The 17,907-nt window shown below is 42.6% G+C and overlaps 1 protein-coding gene across 1 annotated transcript in view; it reads right to left on the reverse strand.

The window, feature by feature from the left end:
• LOC126481410 (uncharacterized) overlaps positions 1-17,907 on the reverse strand; it is a 241,418-nt gene that overhangs the window by 152,072 nt on the left and 71,439 nt on the right. The window contains exons 4-5 of the mRNA XM_050105147.1: positions 5,694-5,900; positions 5,415-5,608 (exon numbers count right to left, since the gene is read on the reverse strand). Coding sequence (XP_049961104.1) covers positions 5,415-5,608; positions 5,694-5,900 — 401 coding nt within the window. The remainder of the gene's footprint in view (positions 1-5,414; positions 5,609-5,693; positions 5,901-17,907) is intronic.

Below are 17,907 nucleotides of genomic sequence, written 5' to 3' on the forward strand. Positions count from 1 at the left end.
GCTGAAGATTAGATGGGTAGATCACATAACTAATGAGGAAGTATTGAATAGGATTGGGGAGAAGAGAAGTTTGTGGCACAACTTGACCAGAAGAAGGGATCGGTTGGTAGGACATGTTCTGAGGCATCAAGGGATCACCAATTTAGTATTGGAGGGCAGCGTGGAGGGTAAAAATCGTAGAGGGAGACCAAGAGATGAATACACTAAGCAGATTCAGAAGGATGTAGGTTGCAGTAGGTACTGGGAGATGAAAAAGCTTGCACAGGATAGAGTAGCATGGAGAGCTGCATCAAACCAGTCTCAGGACTGAAGACCACAACAACAACAACAGATTTTTCAAGAATGTAATATAAAAACTTCTGGAACAAACTGAAAATAGACTAGAGTACATCACTAAAAGAAACAGAACATTAACTCCAATATAAAAGCTGCTTTTGAATCTGCGTTCTTTTGAAGTTATTGAATCTTTCCAATGGTATTGGTAGACCTAAATTGTCTTCCTAAAGCAACTATCTGTCAATATATCAAGAAGGTTTCAGAAGCAATTTCTTTGCTGAGAGCCCTATATGTGAAATTCGTGAAAGATGATGAAGCTCATTCAGTTACTCTAGACTTTTATATGATTGGTAACTTTCTTGGAGTACTACAAGCTACTCCTTCATTACTGTGCAGACAGTTTGTAATGCTATCCTGCTCATTAGGAATATAGCAGCACTCTGGCCAGGGTCAGTTCATTACTGTTTTATTTTTGACAACTCAGAAATTAGAATGTTATCTGCAACAGGAAGAATTCAAGAAGGATATTTGCAAGGTGATAATGGATACAGACTCCAACCATCCCTTCTAATTGCATTCTTAAATCCAAGAAATCAAGGAGAAGAAAATTATAACAGGGCACATATTAATACCAGAAACAATGCCAAACAAAAGTATGGATCCAGAATGAGATTTTCACTCTGCAGCGGAGTGTGCGCTGATATGAAACTTCCTGGCAGATTAAAACTGTGTGCCCGACCGAGACTCGAACCCGGGACCTTTGCCTTTCGCGGGCAAGTGCTCTACCAACTGAGCTACCGAAGCACGACTCACGTCCGGTACTCACAGCTTTACTTCCGCCAGTACCTCGTCTCCTACCTTCCAAACTTTACAGAAGCTCTTCTGCGAAACTTGCAGAACTAGCACTCCTGAAAGAAAGGATATTGCGGAGACATGGCTTAGCCACAGCCTGGGGGATGTTTCCAGAATGAGATTTTCACTCTGCAGCGGAGTGTGCGCTGATATGAAACTTCCTGGCAGATTAAAACTGTGTGCCCGACCGAGACTCGAACTCGGGACCTTTGCCTTTCGCGGGCAAGTGCTCTACCAACTGAGCTACCGAAGCACGACTCACGTCCGGTACTCACAGCTTTACTTCCGCCAGTACCTCGTCTCCTACCTTCCAAACTTTACAGAAGCTCTTCTGCGAAACTTGCAGAACTAGCACTCCTGAAAGAAAGGATATTGCGGAGACATGGCTTAGCCACAGCCTGGGGGATGTTTCCAGAATGAGATTTTCACTCTGCAGCGGAGTGTGCGCTGATATGAAACTTCCTGGCAGATTAAAACTGTGTGCCCGACCGAGACTCGAACTCGGGACCTTTGCCTTTCGCGGGCAAGTGCTCTACCAACTGAGCTACCGAAGCACGACTCACGTCCGGTACTCACAGCTTTACTTCCGCCAGTACATCGTCTCCTACCTTCCAAACTTTACAGAAGCTCTTCTGCGAAACTTGCAGAACTAGCACTCCTGAAAGAAAGGATATTGCGGAGACATGGCTTAGCCACAGCCTGGGGGATGTTTCCAGAATGAGATTTTCACTCTGCAGCGGAGTGTGCGCTGATATGAAACTTCCTGGCAGATTAAAACTGTGTGCCCGACCGAGACTCGAACTCGGGACCTTTGCCTTTCGCGGGCAAGTGCTCTACCAACTGAGCTACCGAAGCACGACTCACGTCCGGTACTCACAGCTTTACTTCCGCCAGTACCTCGTCTCCTACCTTCCAAACTTTACAGAAGCTCTTCTGCGAAACTTGCAGAACTAGCACTCCTGAAAGAAAGGATATTGCGGAGACATGGCTTAGCCACAGCCTGGGGGATGTTTCCAGAATGAGATTTTCACTCTGCAGCGGAGTGTGCGCTGATATGAAACTTCCTGGCAGATTAAAACTGTGTGCCCGACCGAGACTCGAACTCGGGACCTTTGCCTTTCGCGGGCAAGTGCTCTACCAACTGAGCTACCGAAGCACGACTCACGTCCGGTACTCACAGCTTTACTTCCGCCAGTACCTCGTCTCCTACCTTCCAAACTTTACACAAGCTCTTCTGCGATACTTGCAGAACTAGCACTCCTGAAAGAAAGGATATTGCGGAGACATGGCTTAGCCACAGCCTGGGGGATGTTTCCAGAATGAGATTTTCACTCTGCAGCGGAGTGTGCGCTGATATGAAACTTCCTGGCAGATTAAAAGTTTGGAAGGTAGGAGACGAGGTACTGGCGGAAGTAAAGCTGTGAGTACCGGACGTGAGTCGTGCTTCGGTAGCTCAGTTGGTAGAGCACTTGCCCGCGAAAGGCAAAGGTCCCGAGTTCGAGTCTCGGTCGGGCACACAGTTTTAATCTGCCAGGAAGTTTCATATCAGCGCACACTCCGCTGCAGAGTGAAAATCTCATTCTGGAAACATCCCCCAGGCTGTGGCTGAGCCATGTCTCCGCAATATCCTTTCTTTCAGGAGTGCTAGTTCTGCAAGTTTCGCAGAAGAGCTTCTGTAAAGTTTGGAAGGTAGGAGACGAGGTACTGGCGGAAGTGAAGCTGTGAGTACCTGATGTTAGTCGTGCTTCGGTAGCTCAGTTGGTAGAGCACTTGCCCGCGAAAGGCAAAGGTCCGGAGTTCGAGTCTCGGTCGGGCACACAGTTTTAATCTGCCAGGAAGTTTCATATCAGCGCACACTCCGCTGCAGAGTGAAAATCTCATTCTGGAAACATCCCCCAGGCTGTGGCTAAGCCATGTCTCCGCAATATCCTTTCTTTCAGGAGTGCTAGTTCTGCAAGTTTCGCAGAAGAGCTTCTGTAAAGTTTGGAAGGTAGGAGACGAGGTACTGGCGGAAGTAAAGCTGTGAGTACCGGACGTGAGTCGTGCTTCGGTAGCTCAGTTGGTAGAGCACTTGCCCGCGAAAGGCAAAGGTCCCGAGTTCGAGTCTCGGTCGGGCACACAGTTTTAATCTGCCAGGAAGTTTCATATCAGCGCACACTCCGCTGCAGAGTGAAAATCTCATTCTGGAAACATCCCCCAGACTGTGGCTAAGCCATGTCTCCGCAATATCCTTTCTTTCAGGAGTGCTAGTTCTGCAAGTTTCGCAGAAGAGCTTCTGTAAAGTTTGGAAGGTAGGAGACGAGGTACTGGCGGAAGTAAAGCTGTGAGTACCGGACGTGAGTCGTGCTTCGGTAGCTCAGTTGGTAGAGCACTTGCCCGCGAAAGGCAAAGGTCCCGAGTTCGAGTCTCGGTCGGGCACACAGTTTTAATCTGCCAGGAAGTTTCATATCAGCACACACTCTGCCGCAGAGTGAAAATCTCATTCTGGAAACATCCCCCAGGCTGTGGCTAAGCCATGTCTCCGCAATATCCTTTCTTTCAGGAGTGCTAGTTCTGCAAGTTTCGCAGAAGAGCTTCTGTAAAGTTTGGAAGGTAGGAGACGAGGTACTGGCGGAAGTAAAGCTGTGAGTACCGGACGTGAGTCGTGCTTCGGTAGCTCAGTTGGTAGAGCACTTGCCCGCGAAAGGCAAAGGTCCCGAGTTCGAGTCTCGGTCGGGCACACAGTTTTAATCTGCCAGGAAGTTTCATATCAGCGCACACTCCGCTGCAGAGTGAAAATCTCATTCTGGAAACATCCCCCAGGCTGTGGCTAAGCCATGTCTCCGCAATATCCTTTCTTTCAGGAGTGCTAGTTCTGCAAGTTTCGCAGAAGAGCTTCTGTAAAGTTTGGAAGGTAGGAGACGAGGTACTGGCGGAAGTAAAGCTGTGAGTACCGGACATGAGTCATGCTTCGGTAGCTCAGTTGGTAGAGCACTTGCCCGCGAAAGGCAAAGGTCCCGAGTTCGAGTCTCGGTCGGGCACACAGTTTTAATCTGCCAGGAAGTTTCATATCAGCGCACACTCCGCTGCAGAGTGAAAATCTCATTCTGGAAACATCCCCCAGGCTGTGGCTAAGCCATGTCTCCGCAATATCCTTTCTTTCAGGAGTGCTAGTTCTGCAAGTTTCGCAGAAGAGCTTCTGTAAAGTTTGGAAGGTAGGAGACGAGGTACTGGCGGAAGTAAAGCTGTGAGTACCGGACGTGAGTCGTGCTTCGGTAGCTCAGTTGGTAGAGCACTTGCCCGCGAAAGGCAAAGGTCCCGAGTTCGAGTCTCGGTCGGGCACACAGTTTTAATCTGCCAGGAAGTTTCAAAAGTATGGAGTTTGTAAAAGGAGATTCCTGGCCCCATCACTAGGAGTAAATACATCAGTAACATCATCAATGATTATTATAGTAGCTACTTCTGTATTATGCAACATTGCTATACAACAAAGGAAGAATAGCCTCCAGAAAAAAAGAAACACTGTTACTCTCTTGAGGGGAAAAGATAAATTAACAGAAATTTAGTGTCTGGTGTCATACTTCCACATGATGGACCTGCAGTTGCTAATGAAAATAGAACTGTTAAAAATCAATTCCTGTAAGAAAAATGTGGGTTAAATGTGGTGAATATGTGAACACTTAATGAAGTTTTAATATAACATAAACAAACTCACATTTTATTATATTCTGGTAACAGACTTCAAGAAAGGGCTTTTCTATATATATAATCTTTATGCTGGAAAATCCATTGACTGATGGCTTGAGTTCAACAAAAGAAGCTGTATTTTATCGCAATAATTTATTTTATTTATTTAGGCATGCTTAAGAATAAAAAAAAAAAAAGCAATACTAGAGGGTTCCTTACTGGTAACTATGAACAGAGTATTTACCACTACAGTATTATCTGTAGAATGATAATGAGAATATATTATTTCTTTACTTGAAGAGAAACAATTTTTTAATTTCTTATCGTAACTGCTGTGTCCTCTAATGTGGGAATCATCACAGGCACACACAGGGAAGGAGAGAAGTTACTGTGGCCACCTCAAAATTACCTGTATGTAAAACTTTAGGATTAATTTTTAACTTTATTTCTAAAAAGAAAACGAACTTAACTGAACTTGGTTCCTTCCCCTTTCTCCCACCTCTGTGCGTGTGTGTGAGCATGTGCATCATGCATCAGCTTCAAGTGAGTAGTTACCTATCCTAATTTTTGTTTATGAGACAAAACTGAAATTCTTAAGGATTGTAACATATAAAACTCACCTAACTAACAGAAACATAGTGTCAAAAACTCTTATGAGGAATCTTTCTACATCATCTGACTGGTCCAAAGAAAAACACAGGCAAAGAATGTTTGTCTCAACTAAAGACTTCATGAGTGTGACACAAGAGTTACGTATTTCCTGTTCCTCACTTATTATTTCTTCCAACTGCTCCACAATGAATGTAAGTGTAACCTGAAATAAAGGAGTAATATAGGTCATTCCTTCCTTAAAAATTTTCATAATGAATAACAAAAATGTAGAAGTTTGAAAGACATACCAATTCATTTTGTACTGATAATGGAGTTTTAATAACAGCTGTAATTTCACTAAGAGCACATGCTATCCAAATTTTCTCCAATGGCCCTGCTGCAGTTATAATCCTCCTGCTGATTAACTTTGATGCCAAATCTCTTGCAGCATTTAAGCCTTCAGAGCCTAGAAAGGTGTTTTCTTTCCTCCTCTTAATCATTTTCAAAACCAAGGGCTGAAAAATATACAGACAATAATTGAAAGCCTTAAAAAATACTCAGGTATTCAAAAAGGAAAATTTCTTTGAGTTACTTAAAATATCAGGAAAAATTGCTTTCACAATTGTTCATGGATCGCAGAACATAATGATCGATATGTGTATGTAAGAACTAACTGGGAACCAACTAAGCTGTGCCAATGTTTAAGTGTCAATAATATGTGCCACAAATATTTACTTTTAAAATGATAACTTCACCTACAACAAACTTCATAACACAATAACAAAATTAGCAAAGACTGTTTACATGAAGGAGGTGGTGATATGTAATACAAGGTGTAGAAAACACTGTCTCATGACAAATTATTAATTTTTGGGTTCAATTTAGTTTTGAGTAAACAGGGAAAAACTGTGATACATACACAGATGCTGAGTCACGATAGACGACTCAACATCTCCACTATACAGTGAGTGGCAACTTTGCTTTTCACAATATTGACATTAAATCCTGGATTTTCCATTGATTTTTGAGTACATACATAGACATATCTGCATATTACAAGATGAGAGTATTGTTTTAAATTATTGGTTCATGTGTGAGTTATGGATTGATGTCCTACAGGAGTGATTTTTCTATCTCCCTCTGCCTAGACAGAACACAGTTTATGATCAGTTGCACTGGCAGTGACAGACAGATCAGTGAAACAAACAGGCAGTTCCAGTGGGTGACAACTGAATTCAAAAAGTGAATGACCAGTCAAAATCAAAGTCCACATGTTAGCAAACGTCATTGTAAGTATGCACAAAACAGTCCTGGAAACAATACACACTAAAAAAGCATTACAAGTAGGGTCAATCATCTGCTATTGATGGTGCAAAGGCTTTACAGAGAACAATAAGGAACTGAGGGACAAATGCAGGGTGGTAGTGTTTACCAGTGTTCTTGTGCCAATAGACGGAGGAGGAGGAGGAGGAGGAGGAGGAGGAGGAGGAGTAGTGTAAGATGTAGAAGTTATTACAATAATAAAATTAATAAAATTTAACAAATTAAAAAAACAAATAACACTAAATTTTAGACTTGTTAGAAAGGAAAAGTGACACTATATGAATTTGAAACACTTTTGTGGTGATTTTAGATAAAAATATAACATAGGCAAGAAGAAGCTTACAGAGCTAACAAAATAATATGATTGATAAAATAACTACAGAACAAGCTAAAAAGATTAAACAAAAGTCTGAAGTAATCAGTGCCCTTTGCTGTCATAGCTGCCAGACTGCAGAATGAGTAGTAATTTGAGGAACTTAACTGCCAGTGGCCTCTCTTACCATTTGAAATACTATACCAAGAAAAGGTTAAAACACTATACCAGCCAAGAAGATTATATGGTCATTGATATAAACTACAGAAAAGTGAAGATATACATACAAAAGGAATTCAATGATTAATGTAAAACATTATCAAATAACCAAAGTAGGCATTGGGTACAAAATCAAGCTGCCCATTGGGCACTCTTGCTGGCTCCCATTTTTGGCTTTATAAATTTCCAGCTCTTCTAACAAATCAAAAGTATGCCCTTTTTATGTTCTGTGGAGAATGCATATACTATTCTCAATACACCCTGTAGTATGGTGAGTTTCTTCTAAATTGTACCCAAAGGCAGTTTTGTTACGTAGCTGTATGTGCTTCTTAAACCTTACATTGAAAGAGTTGCTTGTTTGGTCAACACAATACTTATGACAATTATTACAGTCAATCCTGTACACCACACAGCCATCATCAAATTTGTAATGTGCACTTTCCAACTCCATCTTTCACTAAGTTTTTGGGTGGTGTTAACTTTAAAACCCCATCTAACTTCACATTTTCCAATACACTTATTGTACTTTTCCCTTTTTATTGGGGTTTGTACAATTATAAAAATCAATGAACATAAATGAACTAACGGTAGTGACATCTTGTGTCTACAACAAACATTTTGTCACTACTATGCCTCAGTTCATTTTGAACAGTAGCATCGTTAACACAATGACTGGTGGCACTGCAGCCCAGTGTATAACAAATTTTAAATACATGTAACAAAGCTAAGCTCATTTTGCATGTATTTCTTGACAATGCCACTAGGGCTTCATTTTATTATAATATGTTGTAAAACACAAGTACCTCACCACATTTTAAGCCTGTTTCCACATCTCTGAAGTAATACTTTTTATTATGGCATATTTTATTGTTTCAAGATGTAAACTGTCCACTAGTTATATCTGGATTTCCCATGTTTTGCTGCGGATCTGAAGATAGTCATCACTGCAACCATGTAGTCTAAGGACTGAAAAGTTTTATGATCACTGACGGAAATAAAAGAAATTGCAATAAGTTTACTAGTTCCAATCTGAGTGTGGCTGGATTTGCTCCAGCCCACACTAGTGAAGCCACACTCCTACTTGGGAACTTATTCAATGTGCTCCACCCTTCATTAACCATCGGTGTTGGGGCACTATGTTAAGCACTTTCTGAAAATCTAGGACTATTTTATTGTGTGTTGCCCTTCATTCGCGGTTCACAGGATATCTTAAGACAACAGCAAGCTGTGTTTCACACAAGTGCTTTCTAAAAATTGTTATATTCATATAAAACACTCAAAAATTCTGCAGTAAACTGACATTAAGGATATTTGTCAGATTATGCAGGTCCATTCTTCTATCTTTCTTATATATAAGACAAAGAGTTCTTTGTCTTCAAATATGTCTGCTTGTGTCTGTATATGTGTGGATGGATGTGTGTGTGCGCGCGCGAGTGTATACCCGTCCTTTTTTCCCCCTAAGGTAAGTCTTTCCGCTCCCGGGATTGGAATGACTCCTTACCCTCTCCCTTAAAACCCACATCCTTTCATCTTTCCCTCTCCTTCCCTCTTTCCTGATGAGGCAACAGTTTGTTGCGAAAGCTTGAATTTTGTGTGTATGTTTGTGTTTGTTTGTGTGTCTGTCGACCTGCCAGCACTTTCATTTGGTAAGTCACATCATCTTTGTTTTTAGATATATGATGTGACTTACCATACGAAAGCGCTGGCAGGTCGATAGAAACACATACATACACACAAAATTCTAGCTTTCGCAACAAACTGTTGCCTCATCAGGAAAGAGGGAAGGAGAGGGAAAGACAAAAGGATGTGGGTTTTAAGGGAGAGGGTAAGGAGTCATTCCAATCCCAGGAGCGGAAAGACTTACCTCAGGGGGAAAAAAAAGAGGAAAGGAGGAAAAAAGGACAGGTACACACACACACACACACACACACACACACACACACACACACACACACACACACACACACACATATATATATATATATATATATATATATATATATACTGAAGGGCAAGTTCCCATCTCCAGAGTTCTGACAGGTTGGTGTTAGTGGGAAGTATCTAGATAACCCGGACGGTGTAACACTGTGCCAAGATGTGCTGGCTGTGCACCAAGGCATGTTTAGCCACAGGTGATCCTCATTACCAACAAACACTGTCTGCCTGTGGCCATTCATGCGAATGGACAGTTTGTTGCTGGTCATTCCCACATAGAAAGCTTCACAGTGTAGGCAGGTCAGTTGGTAAATCACGTGGGTGCTTTCACATGTGGGTCTGCCTTTGATCGTGTACACCTTCCGGGTTACAGGACTGGAGTAGGTGGTGGTGGTGGGAGGGTGCATGGGACAGGTTTTACACCAGGGGCGGTTACAAGGGTAGGAGCCAGAGGGTAGGGAAGGTGGTTTGGGGATTTCATAGGGATGAACTAGGAGGTTATGAAGGTTAGGTGGACGTCAGAAAGACACTCTTGGTGGAGTGGGGAGGATTTCATGAAGGATGGATCTCATTTCAGGGCAGGATTTGAGGAAGTCATATCCCTGCTGGAGAGCCACATCCAGAGTCTGATCCAGTCCCGGAAAGTATCCTGTCACGATTGGGGCACTTTTGGGGTTCTTCTGTGGGAGGTTCTGGGTTTGAGGAGATGAGGAAGTGGCTCTGGTCATTTGCTTCTGTACCAGGTTGGGAGGGTAGTTGCGGGATGCGAAAGCTGTTTTCAGATTGTTGGTGTAATGGTTCAGGGATTCCGGACTGGAGCAGATTCGTTTGCCACGAAGACCTAGGCTGTAGGGAAGGGATCGTTTGATGTGGAATGGGTGGCAGCTGTCTTAATGGAGGTACTATTGCTTGTTGGTGGGTTTGATGTGGACGTATGTGTGAAGCTGGCCATTGGACAGGTGGAGGTCAACGTCAAGGAAAGTGGCATGGGATTTGGAGTAGGACCAGGTGAATCTGATGGAACCAAAGGAGTTGAGGTTGGAGAGGAAATTCTTCTTCACTGTGAGTCCAGATCATGAAAACGTCGTCAATAATTCTGTACCAAACTTTGGGTTGGCGGGCCTGGGTAACCAAGAAGGCTTACTCTAAGTGATCCATGAATAGGTTGGCGTACGAGGGGGCATCCTGGTACCCATGGCTGTTCCCTTTAATTGTTGGTATGTCTGGCCTCCGAAAGTGAAGAAGTTGTGGGTCAGGATGAAGCTGGCTAAGGTAATGAGGAAAGAGGTTTTAGGTAGGGTGGCAGGTGATCGGCGTGAAAGGAAGTGCTCCATAGCAGCGAGGCCCTGGATGTGCGGAATATTTGTGTATAAGGAAGTGGCATCAGTTGTTACAAGGATGGTTTCGGGGGGTAACAGACTGGTTAAGGATTCCAGGCATTCGAGAAAGTGGTTGGTGTCTTTGATGAAGGATGGGAAACTGCATGTAATGGGTTGAAGGTGTTGATCTATGTAGGCAGAGATACATTCTGTGGGGGCTTGGTAACCAGCTACAATGGGACGACTGGGATGATTGGGTTTGTGAATTTTAGGAAGTAGGTAGAAGGTAGGGGTGTGGGGTGTTGGTGGGGTCAGGAGGTTGATGGAGTCAGGTGAAAGGTTTTGTAGGGGGCCTAAGGTTCTGAGGATCCCTTGAAGCTCCGCCTGGACATCAGGAATGGGATTACCTTGGCAAACTTTGTATGTGGTGTTGTCTGAAAGCTGACACAGTCCCTCAGCCACATACTCCCGATGATCAAGTACCACGGTCGTGGAACCCTTGTCCGCCGGAAGAATGACAATGGAATGGTCAGCCTTCAGATCACGGATAGCCTGGGCTTCAGCAGTGGTGATGCTGGGAGTAGGATTAAGGTTTTTTAAGAAGGATTGAGAGGCAAGGCTGGAAGTCAGAAATTCCTGGAAAGTTTGGAGAGGGTGATTTTGAGGAAGAGGAGGTAGGTCCCGCTGTGACGGAGGACGGGACTGTTCCAGGCAGGGTTCAATTTGGATAGTGTCTTGGGGAGTTGGATCATTAGCAGTAGGATTAGGATCATTTTTCTTTGTGGCAAAGTGATATTTCCAGCAGAGAGTGTAGGACAGTAAATCTTTGACAAGGGCTGTTTGGTTGAATCTGGGAGTGGGGCTGAAGGTGAGGCCTTTCGATAGGACAGAGGTTTCGGATTGGGAGAGAGGTTTGGAGGAAAGGCTAACTATTGAATTAGGGTGTTGTGGTTCCAGATTGTGTTGATTGGAATTTTGAGGTTTTGGGGGGAGTGGAGCTGTAAGTGGGAGATTGAGTAGATGGGAGAGACTGGGTCTGTGTGCAATGAGGAGGAGGTTGAGATTTGCTGGAAATGTTGTGAAGAGTGAGTGAGTTGCCTTTCCGGAGGTGGGAAACCAGGAGATTGGATAGTTTTTTGAGGTGGAGGGTGGCATGCTGTTCTAATTTGCGGTTGGCCTGTAGGAGGATGCTCTGAACAGCCGGTGTGGATGTGGGAGAGGAAAGATTGAAGACTTATTAAGGATAGGAGTTGACGGGTGTGTTCATTGGCTGAGTTGATGTGTAGGTGAAGGATTAGGTGGGTGAGGGCAATGGATTGTTCAGTTTGGAACTGGTATAGGGACTGATGGAAAGAAGGGTTACAGCCAGAGATGGGAACTTTAAGTGTGAGGCCTTTGGGGGTAATGCCAAATGTCAGACAAGCCTGAGGAAATAAAATATGGGGGTGTAATCTGGCTAGGGTGAAGGCATGTTTGCTGAGGGAATGTAAATAATACTTAATGGGGTCGTTGTGGGGATGTTGTGAGGGTGACATGGTATTAGAAGGTGGAAAGTGTAACATGAGGCTGAAATGAACATAATAGAGGGAAACATTCCACGTAGGAAATATATATATATAATCTCCTGCACTGGAAATGTTTGTTAATGGTTCTGTCAACAATTACAGTATTTATTAGGCAACTAGTTCTGAACCTTACAGGTTCATTTACAAGCCTGACCTACTGAGGCTGCACTGACAGAGCCTGATCTTAATAACAACAAGAAACACATGCTCTATAAATTTTTCATCCTGCAAACGCTTATAGAGCATGCGTTGCCACTGAATGTTTATTAATAATACCAGGCACTGTCAGTGCAGCCTCGGTAGGCCAGGCTTGAAAATGATCCTGTAACATTCAAAACTAGTCACCTAATAAATACGGGAACTGTTCACAGAACCCTTAATAAATGCTTTAAGAAATTTAAATAATGTTGCTGATCCCTGTCAATGAAATGCTGAAACTCAAGACGACCTGCAATTTTTCCCAATCAGTTTTAACAATTGCCACCAAAAGAAAGCATATAACTAGATATTTGCAGGTGAAGAGGAGTGATATAATACTTATTAATCCACCATCCTGTTGAGCACCATCTTAATGGCATCTGAAGGGTGTTGTCATTTGGCCTAGCAATTAGTTGTGTTGTTTCCTTAGGATGATTATATGACACTGCTATGCAAGTCATATGTTGTGGGCAGTTATTGGGCTAGCATCATTCTGTGTCTTAACATATGACCACTTCTTTGTCCTTAGGCACCAGCCAGTACATGCTTTGAATTCTGTCGTGCATCCCATTGGAAAATTCTTTATCTCTAGTGCCTATATTTGGATAATTTCTTGAGTCATAACAAAGCCTCTTACTAGATGATAGAAAGTTTGTGAAAAAAAGTCACTCTAAAATTTTTTACAAAGAAGCACCTATTTCTAGAGAAACATAACTCTGATTTTATGTAACAAACACAGCATAATAGAAAGTGTCAGAGAAGCATTTCCGCAAAAGAAAAAGTGAACCTTTACAATGTTTTTTGTTACCTTTAGGAAACGATCCCTTTTCAAAAAAAAAAAAAAAAAAAAAAGTGTGTCTGTACAAACCTCTTTATTTGTATGAGAAAATGGACTAATATTTTATATAGTTTACATGCAAAATATACAATATAACATAGACAAGTGTTTGTGAGTTAGTTAATCACTGAATATTTCAATCCGAGCAGACTTAGCAACATGAATATCCGACTTTCCTCCATTATGGCTAACATGGCAGCAACTGTTTAAAGGAATGGTGACTTAATAGACCTTACAAGGATCACAGGAAACTAAGAGGTAAGAAGTAGAACTTTAAAGTATTTACAGATACTGGACTGTGTGAGTGTCAATGACCAAATATACAGAGCTACTCAATGTAGACGACTCACCATAACCTCATAATATTATGTAAAAATAACAATTCAATTAATAATGCATAATTTCCTGTCATATGTCATTTGTCCCTGGTATGGTCATCACAACCTTTTTGTTATTTTATTAATTTACTATACCTTCATTACATTTCTCTTGCATGTAATGAACAACCTGCTGCTCCAGTTTCTGGAAACTTTCTTTGGTGTGTACAACTGACATTCTTTAATTTGTTCTTCATCTGTTGCCTGAACATTTACTTCTGGGACACCAAATTTTCTTCCTGCTGCACAGTTGTTTGTTGCTCTGCTTCATGACTCCTCGTTAATTAAAAATTAATTTTGTGTTGTCTGCATGCACCAGTTGCAAACTGCTAATTCTTAGCTCCCATGTTTCTCAACAGATTCATGGCTGTGATCTGCTTCCATTAGCAATTGCTACAATTTATAGTTCTTACAGCACTGACAATATAAGGCAATTGAATGACAAAACATTGTTCTCTCAGCTTCCTACAGTTGTATCAACAGAAACTGCATAACTTTGGATTATCACTGTAGTCAACCTTGAAAAATAATAGTGCGTAAGGGCAGTGCAGCTTTAGTGCCATCACTGAAGATTATGTTTCACCTTCCGTACCACATTTTCGAAGAGTTCTGTGGGAACATATTTTTGCTCACATCAGTTTGTCTCCTGGGATAAAGTCTAGATAGGAGCCACTGCTGGTGAGTGTGGCGTGTGTCTAATGGTCACAGGCTGGAAACATGCCAGTTGCACATACCTAATGTTCCAGTTTCACCTACCAGATTTCACTTCTATACTGATGTGAGAATGTGAGAATATGACAAAATTCCTTCATCTTTTGCTTCCGAATACACTGAAGAGCCAAAGAAACTGGTACACCTGCCTAATATCTTGTAGCATCCCTGTGAGCATGTGGAAGTGCTGCAACACGTGGCATGGACTCTACTAATGTCCAAAGTGGGGCTCGAGGGAATTGACAACATTAATCCTGCAGGGCTGTCCATAAATCCATAAGAGATATCTTCTGAACAGCACAGTGCAACACATCCCAGATATGCTCAATAATGTTTTTGTCTGGGGAGTTTGGTGACCAGCGGAAATGTTTAAACTCAGAAGAGTGTTCCTGGACCCACTCTGTAGCAATTCTGGATGTGTGGGGTGTCTTGTTTTCCTGCTAGAATAGACCAAGTACATCAAAATGCACAATGGACATGAATGGATGCAGGTGATCAGACAGGCTGCTTACATACGTGTCCCCTGCCAGAGTCATACGTAGACATATCAGGGGTACCGTATTACCGAAACTGCAGACGCCCCACTCCATTACAGAGTCTCTACCAGCTTGAGCACCCCACTGCTGACATGCAGGGTCCATGGATTCATGAGGTTGTCTCCATACCCATACATCTCCATCCTCTCAATACAATTTGAAACGAGACTTGTCTGACCAGGCAACATGCTTCCAGTCAACAGTCCAATGTCTGTGTTGACAGGCCCGGGCAAGGTGTAAAGCTTCATGTCATGCAGTCATCAAGGGTACATGAGTTGGCCTTCAGCTCCAGAAGTCCATACCTATGATGTTTTTTGTTCGCACGGTGACACTTAATGATAGCCCAGCACTGAAACCTACAGGAATTTGGAGGAGGGTTGCACTTCTGTCATTCTGAACAATTCTCTTCAGTCACTGTTAGTCCCATTCTTGCAGGATCCTTTTCTAGCCATAGCAATGTCAGAGATTTGATGGTTTACAGGATTCCTGATATTCATGGTACACTTGTGAAATGGTCTTATGGGAAAAGCACCACTTCATTGCTACCTCGGAGATGCTGTGTCCCATCACTCATGCGCTGACTATAAAACCACATTCAAACTCACTTAAATCTTGATAATATGCAATTGTAGCAGCAGTAACTGATCTAACAACTGCACCAGACACACACTGTCTTATATAGGCATTGCCGACTGCAGCACCACATTCTACCTGTTTACATACACTATGTGATCGAAAGTATCCGGACACCCCCAAAAACAAATGTTTTTCATATTAGGTGCATTGTGCTGCCACCTACTGCCAGATACATCTCAGCGAACTCCGCTGTCGTTAGACATCGTGAGAGATCAGAATGAGGCATCCCGTGGAACTCATGCACTTCGAACATGGTCAGGTGATTGGTTGTCACTTGTGCCATACATCTGTATGCAAGATTTCCACACTCCTAAACATCCCTAGGTCCACTGTTTATGATGTGATAGTGAAGTGGAAACGTGAAGGAACATGTACAGCACAAATGCGTACATGCCAACCTCAACTGTTGACTGACTCAGACTGCCAACAGTTGAAGAGGGTCGTAATGTGTAATAGGCAGACATCTATCCAGACCATCACACAGGAATTCTAAACTGCATCAGGATTCACTGCAAGTAATATGAGTTAGGTGGGAGGTGAGAAAACTTTGATTTCATGATCGAGCGGCTGCTCACAAGCCACACATCATGCCGGTAAATGCTAAATGATGCCTCGCTTGGTGTAAGGAGCATAAACATTGGATGATTGAACAGTGGAAAAACATTGTGTGGAGTGGTGAATCATGATACACAGTGTGGCGATCTGATGGCGGGGCGTGGGTATGGCAAATTCCCGGTGAATGTTATCTGCAAGCGTGTCTAGTGTCAACAGTAGAATTCAGGAGGAGGTGGTGTTAAAGTGTGGTCGTGTTTTTCATGGGGGAGGCTTGCACCCCTTGTTTTGCATGGCACTATCACAGCGCAGGCCTACATTGATGTTTTAGGCACCTTTTCACTTCCCACTGTTTAAGACAAATTTGGGGATGGCAATTGCATCTTTCAACAAGACTGAGCACCTGTTCATAATGTACAGTCTCTGGCAGAGTGGTTACACGACAACAACCACCCTGTAATGGACTGGCCTGTACAGAGTCCTAACCTGAAATCCTATAGAACACTTTTGGGATGTTTTGGAACGCCGACTTTGTGTCAGGCCTCACTGACCAACATTGAATCTCTCCTCAATGCAGTGCTCCATGAAGAATAGACTGCCATTCCCTAAGAAACCTTCCAGCACCTGATTAAACGTATGACAGAGTGCAAGCTGTCATCAAAGCTAAGGGTGGGCTGGCACCATATTGGATTCCAGCATTATGATGGAGGGTGCCACAAACTTTTGTAATTTTCAACCAGGTGTCCGGATACTTTTGATCACATAGTGTACCTCTGTATTTGAATATGTATGCCTATACCAGTTTCTTTGGCACTTCAGTGTATATCAGAGATATCGTCTACCTGCTGCTCTCACTGACAGCATAAATCCAAAAGCCGACACCCCTTCTCCACTCACATGGCATCGTACCTCATGGCAAGCAATTAGAACATTGGTTCATGAAATATCTGAGTATGCCACTGGCCCATATCTAGGCTTTTACTATCTCATGGAGAAATATATAGCACTGTTGAGTATTTGTCCAATTTTGAAGTCAATTCAGTTTTGGTTATAAATACACTCATCTTAACAGAAGTTTAAGCACAGTTCATAAAAAGCCCAGGTACATAGTATACATTCACATGGTTGGCAGCAAGACAGAATTTGATGGCTGCTGACTACTCCACTATTGACAATTGCCTAGTACTCAGAAAAGCTGGTGTTATTGTTCCCCCTCCAACCATTCTTCAAAATAAAGCTGCATGTGACATTAATTGGCAAAGCTTCATATGTATGTGTACAAGGCGCATAGAGAAAGTAAGTTTACCTTTTTTTTAAAACAAGGACAACATGTTTACATGAAACTCTCTATTGGCAACAGGTACAGTGATGTTTGAGCTATTTTTTGACATTCACAAAAGAACTGAGACACTTGTCAAATTGTGAGATCGACCTTTGTATTCCTGTATCATAGAAGTCTACTGCCTGTGAGTGGAACCAGCTTGTGACAGTCATCTTCAGGTTGTTCTTGGCAAAATGCTGGCTAGAGGACAGGAATTTCTTTAAGTGCAAGAAAAGATGAAAATTGCTGGGGGCAATACCACGACTGTATGCTAGAGGATCGAACAGCTCCCAGCCAAACTTCTACAAAACAGTTGCTGTGTTCTGAACCATATATACACAAACATTGTCATGGAGCAGCACACTACCTGCAGTAAGCATTCCACGCCTCTTGTTCTGAATGGCATGTTGCTATTGTTCTGAATGGCATGTTGCAGTTTCCACATAGTTTCACAGGAACATGCAACTGAACTCGGGCTCATTCACTACCTATTTTTCACGTGGCTCATCTGCAAAGGGGGTTGGTAGTAAACGGTTGCATTTGCACCCCTACTGTAGAGTCATATATTGGCTAGCTTTTGAACAGCAGTGAATTGAACTATACATGTTCAGATTGAAACTTATTTATTCAAAAGAAACACTAACTTTGTGGCCATGCATTTTTAAGTTCGCAAATAAAT

The sequence above is a fragment of the Schistocerca serialis genome, chromosome 5, assembly GCF_023864345.2.
Source record: "Schistocerca serialis cubense isolate TAMUIC-IGC-003099 chromosome 5, iqSchSeri2.2, whole genome shotgun sequence".
Lineage (NCBI taxonomy): Eukaryota > Metazoa > Arthropoda > Insecta > Orthoptera > Acrididae > Schistocerca > Schistocerca serialis.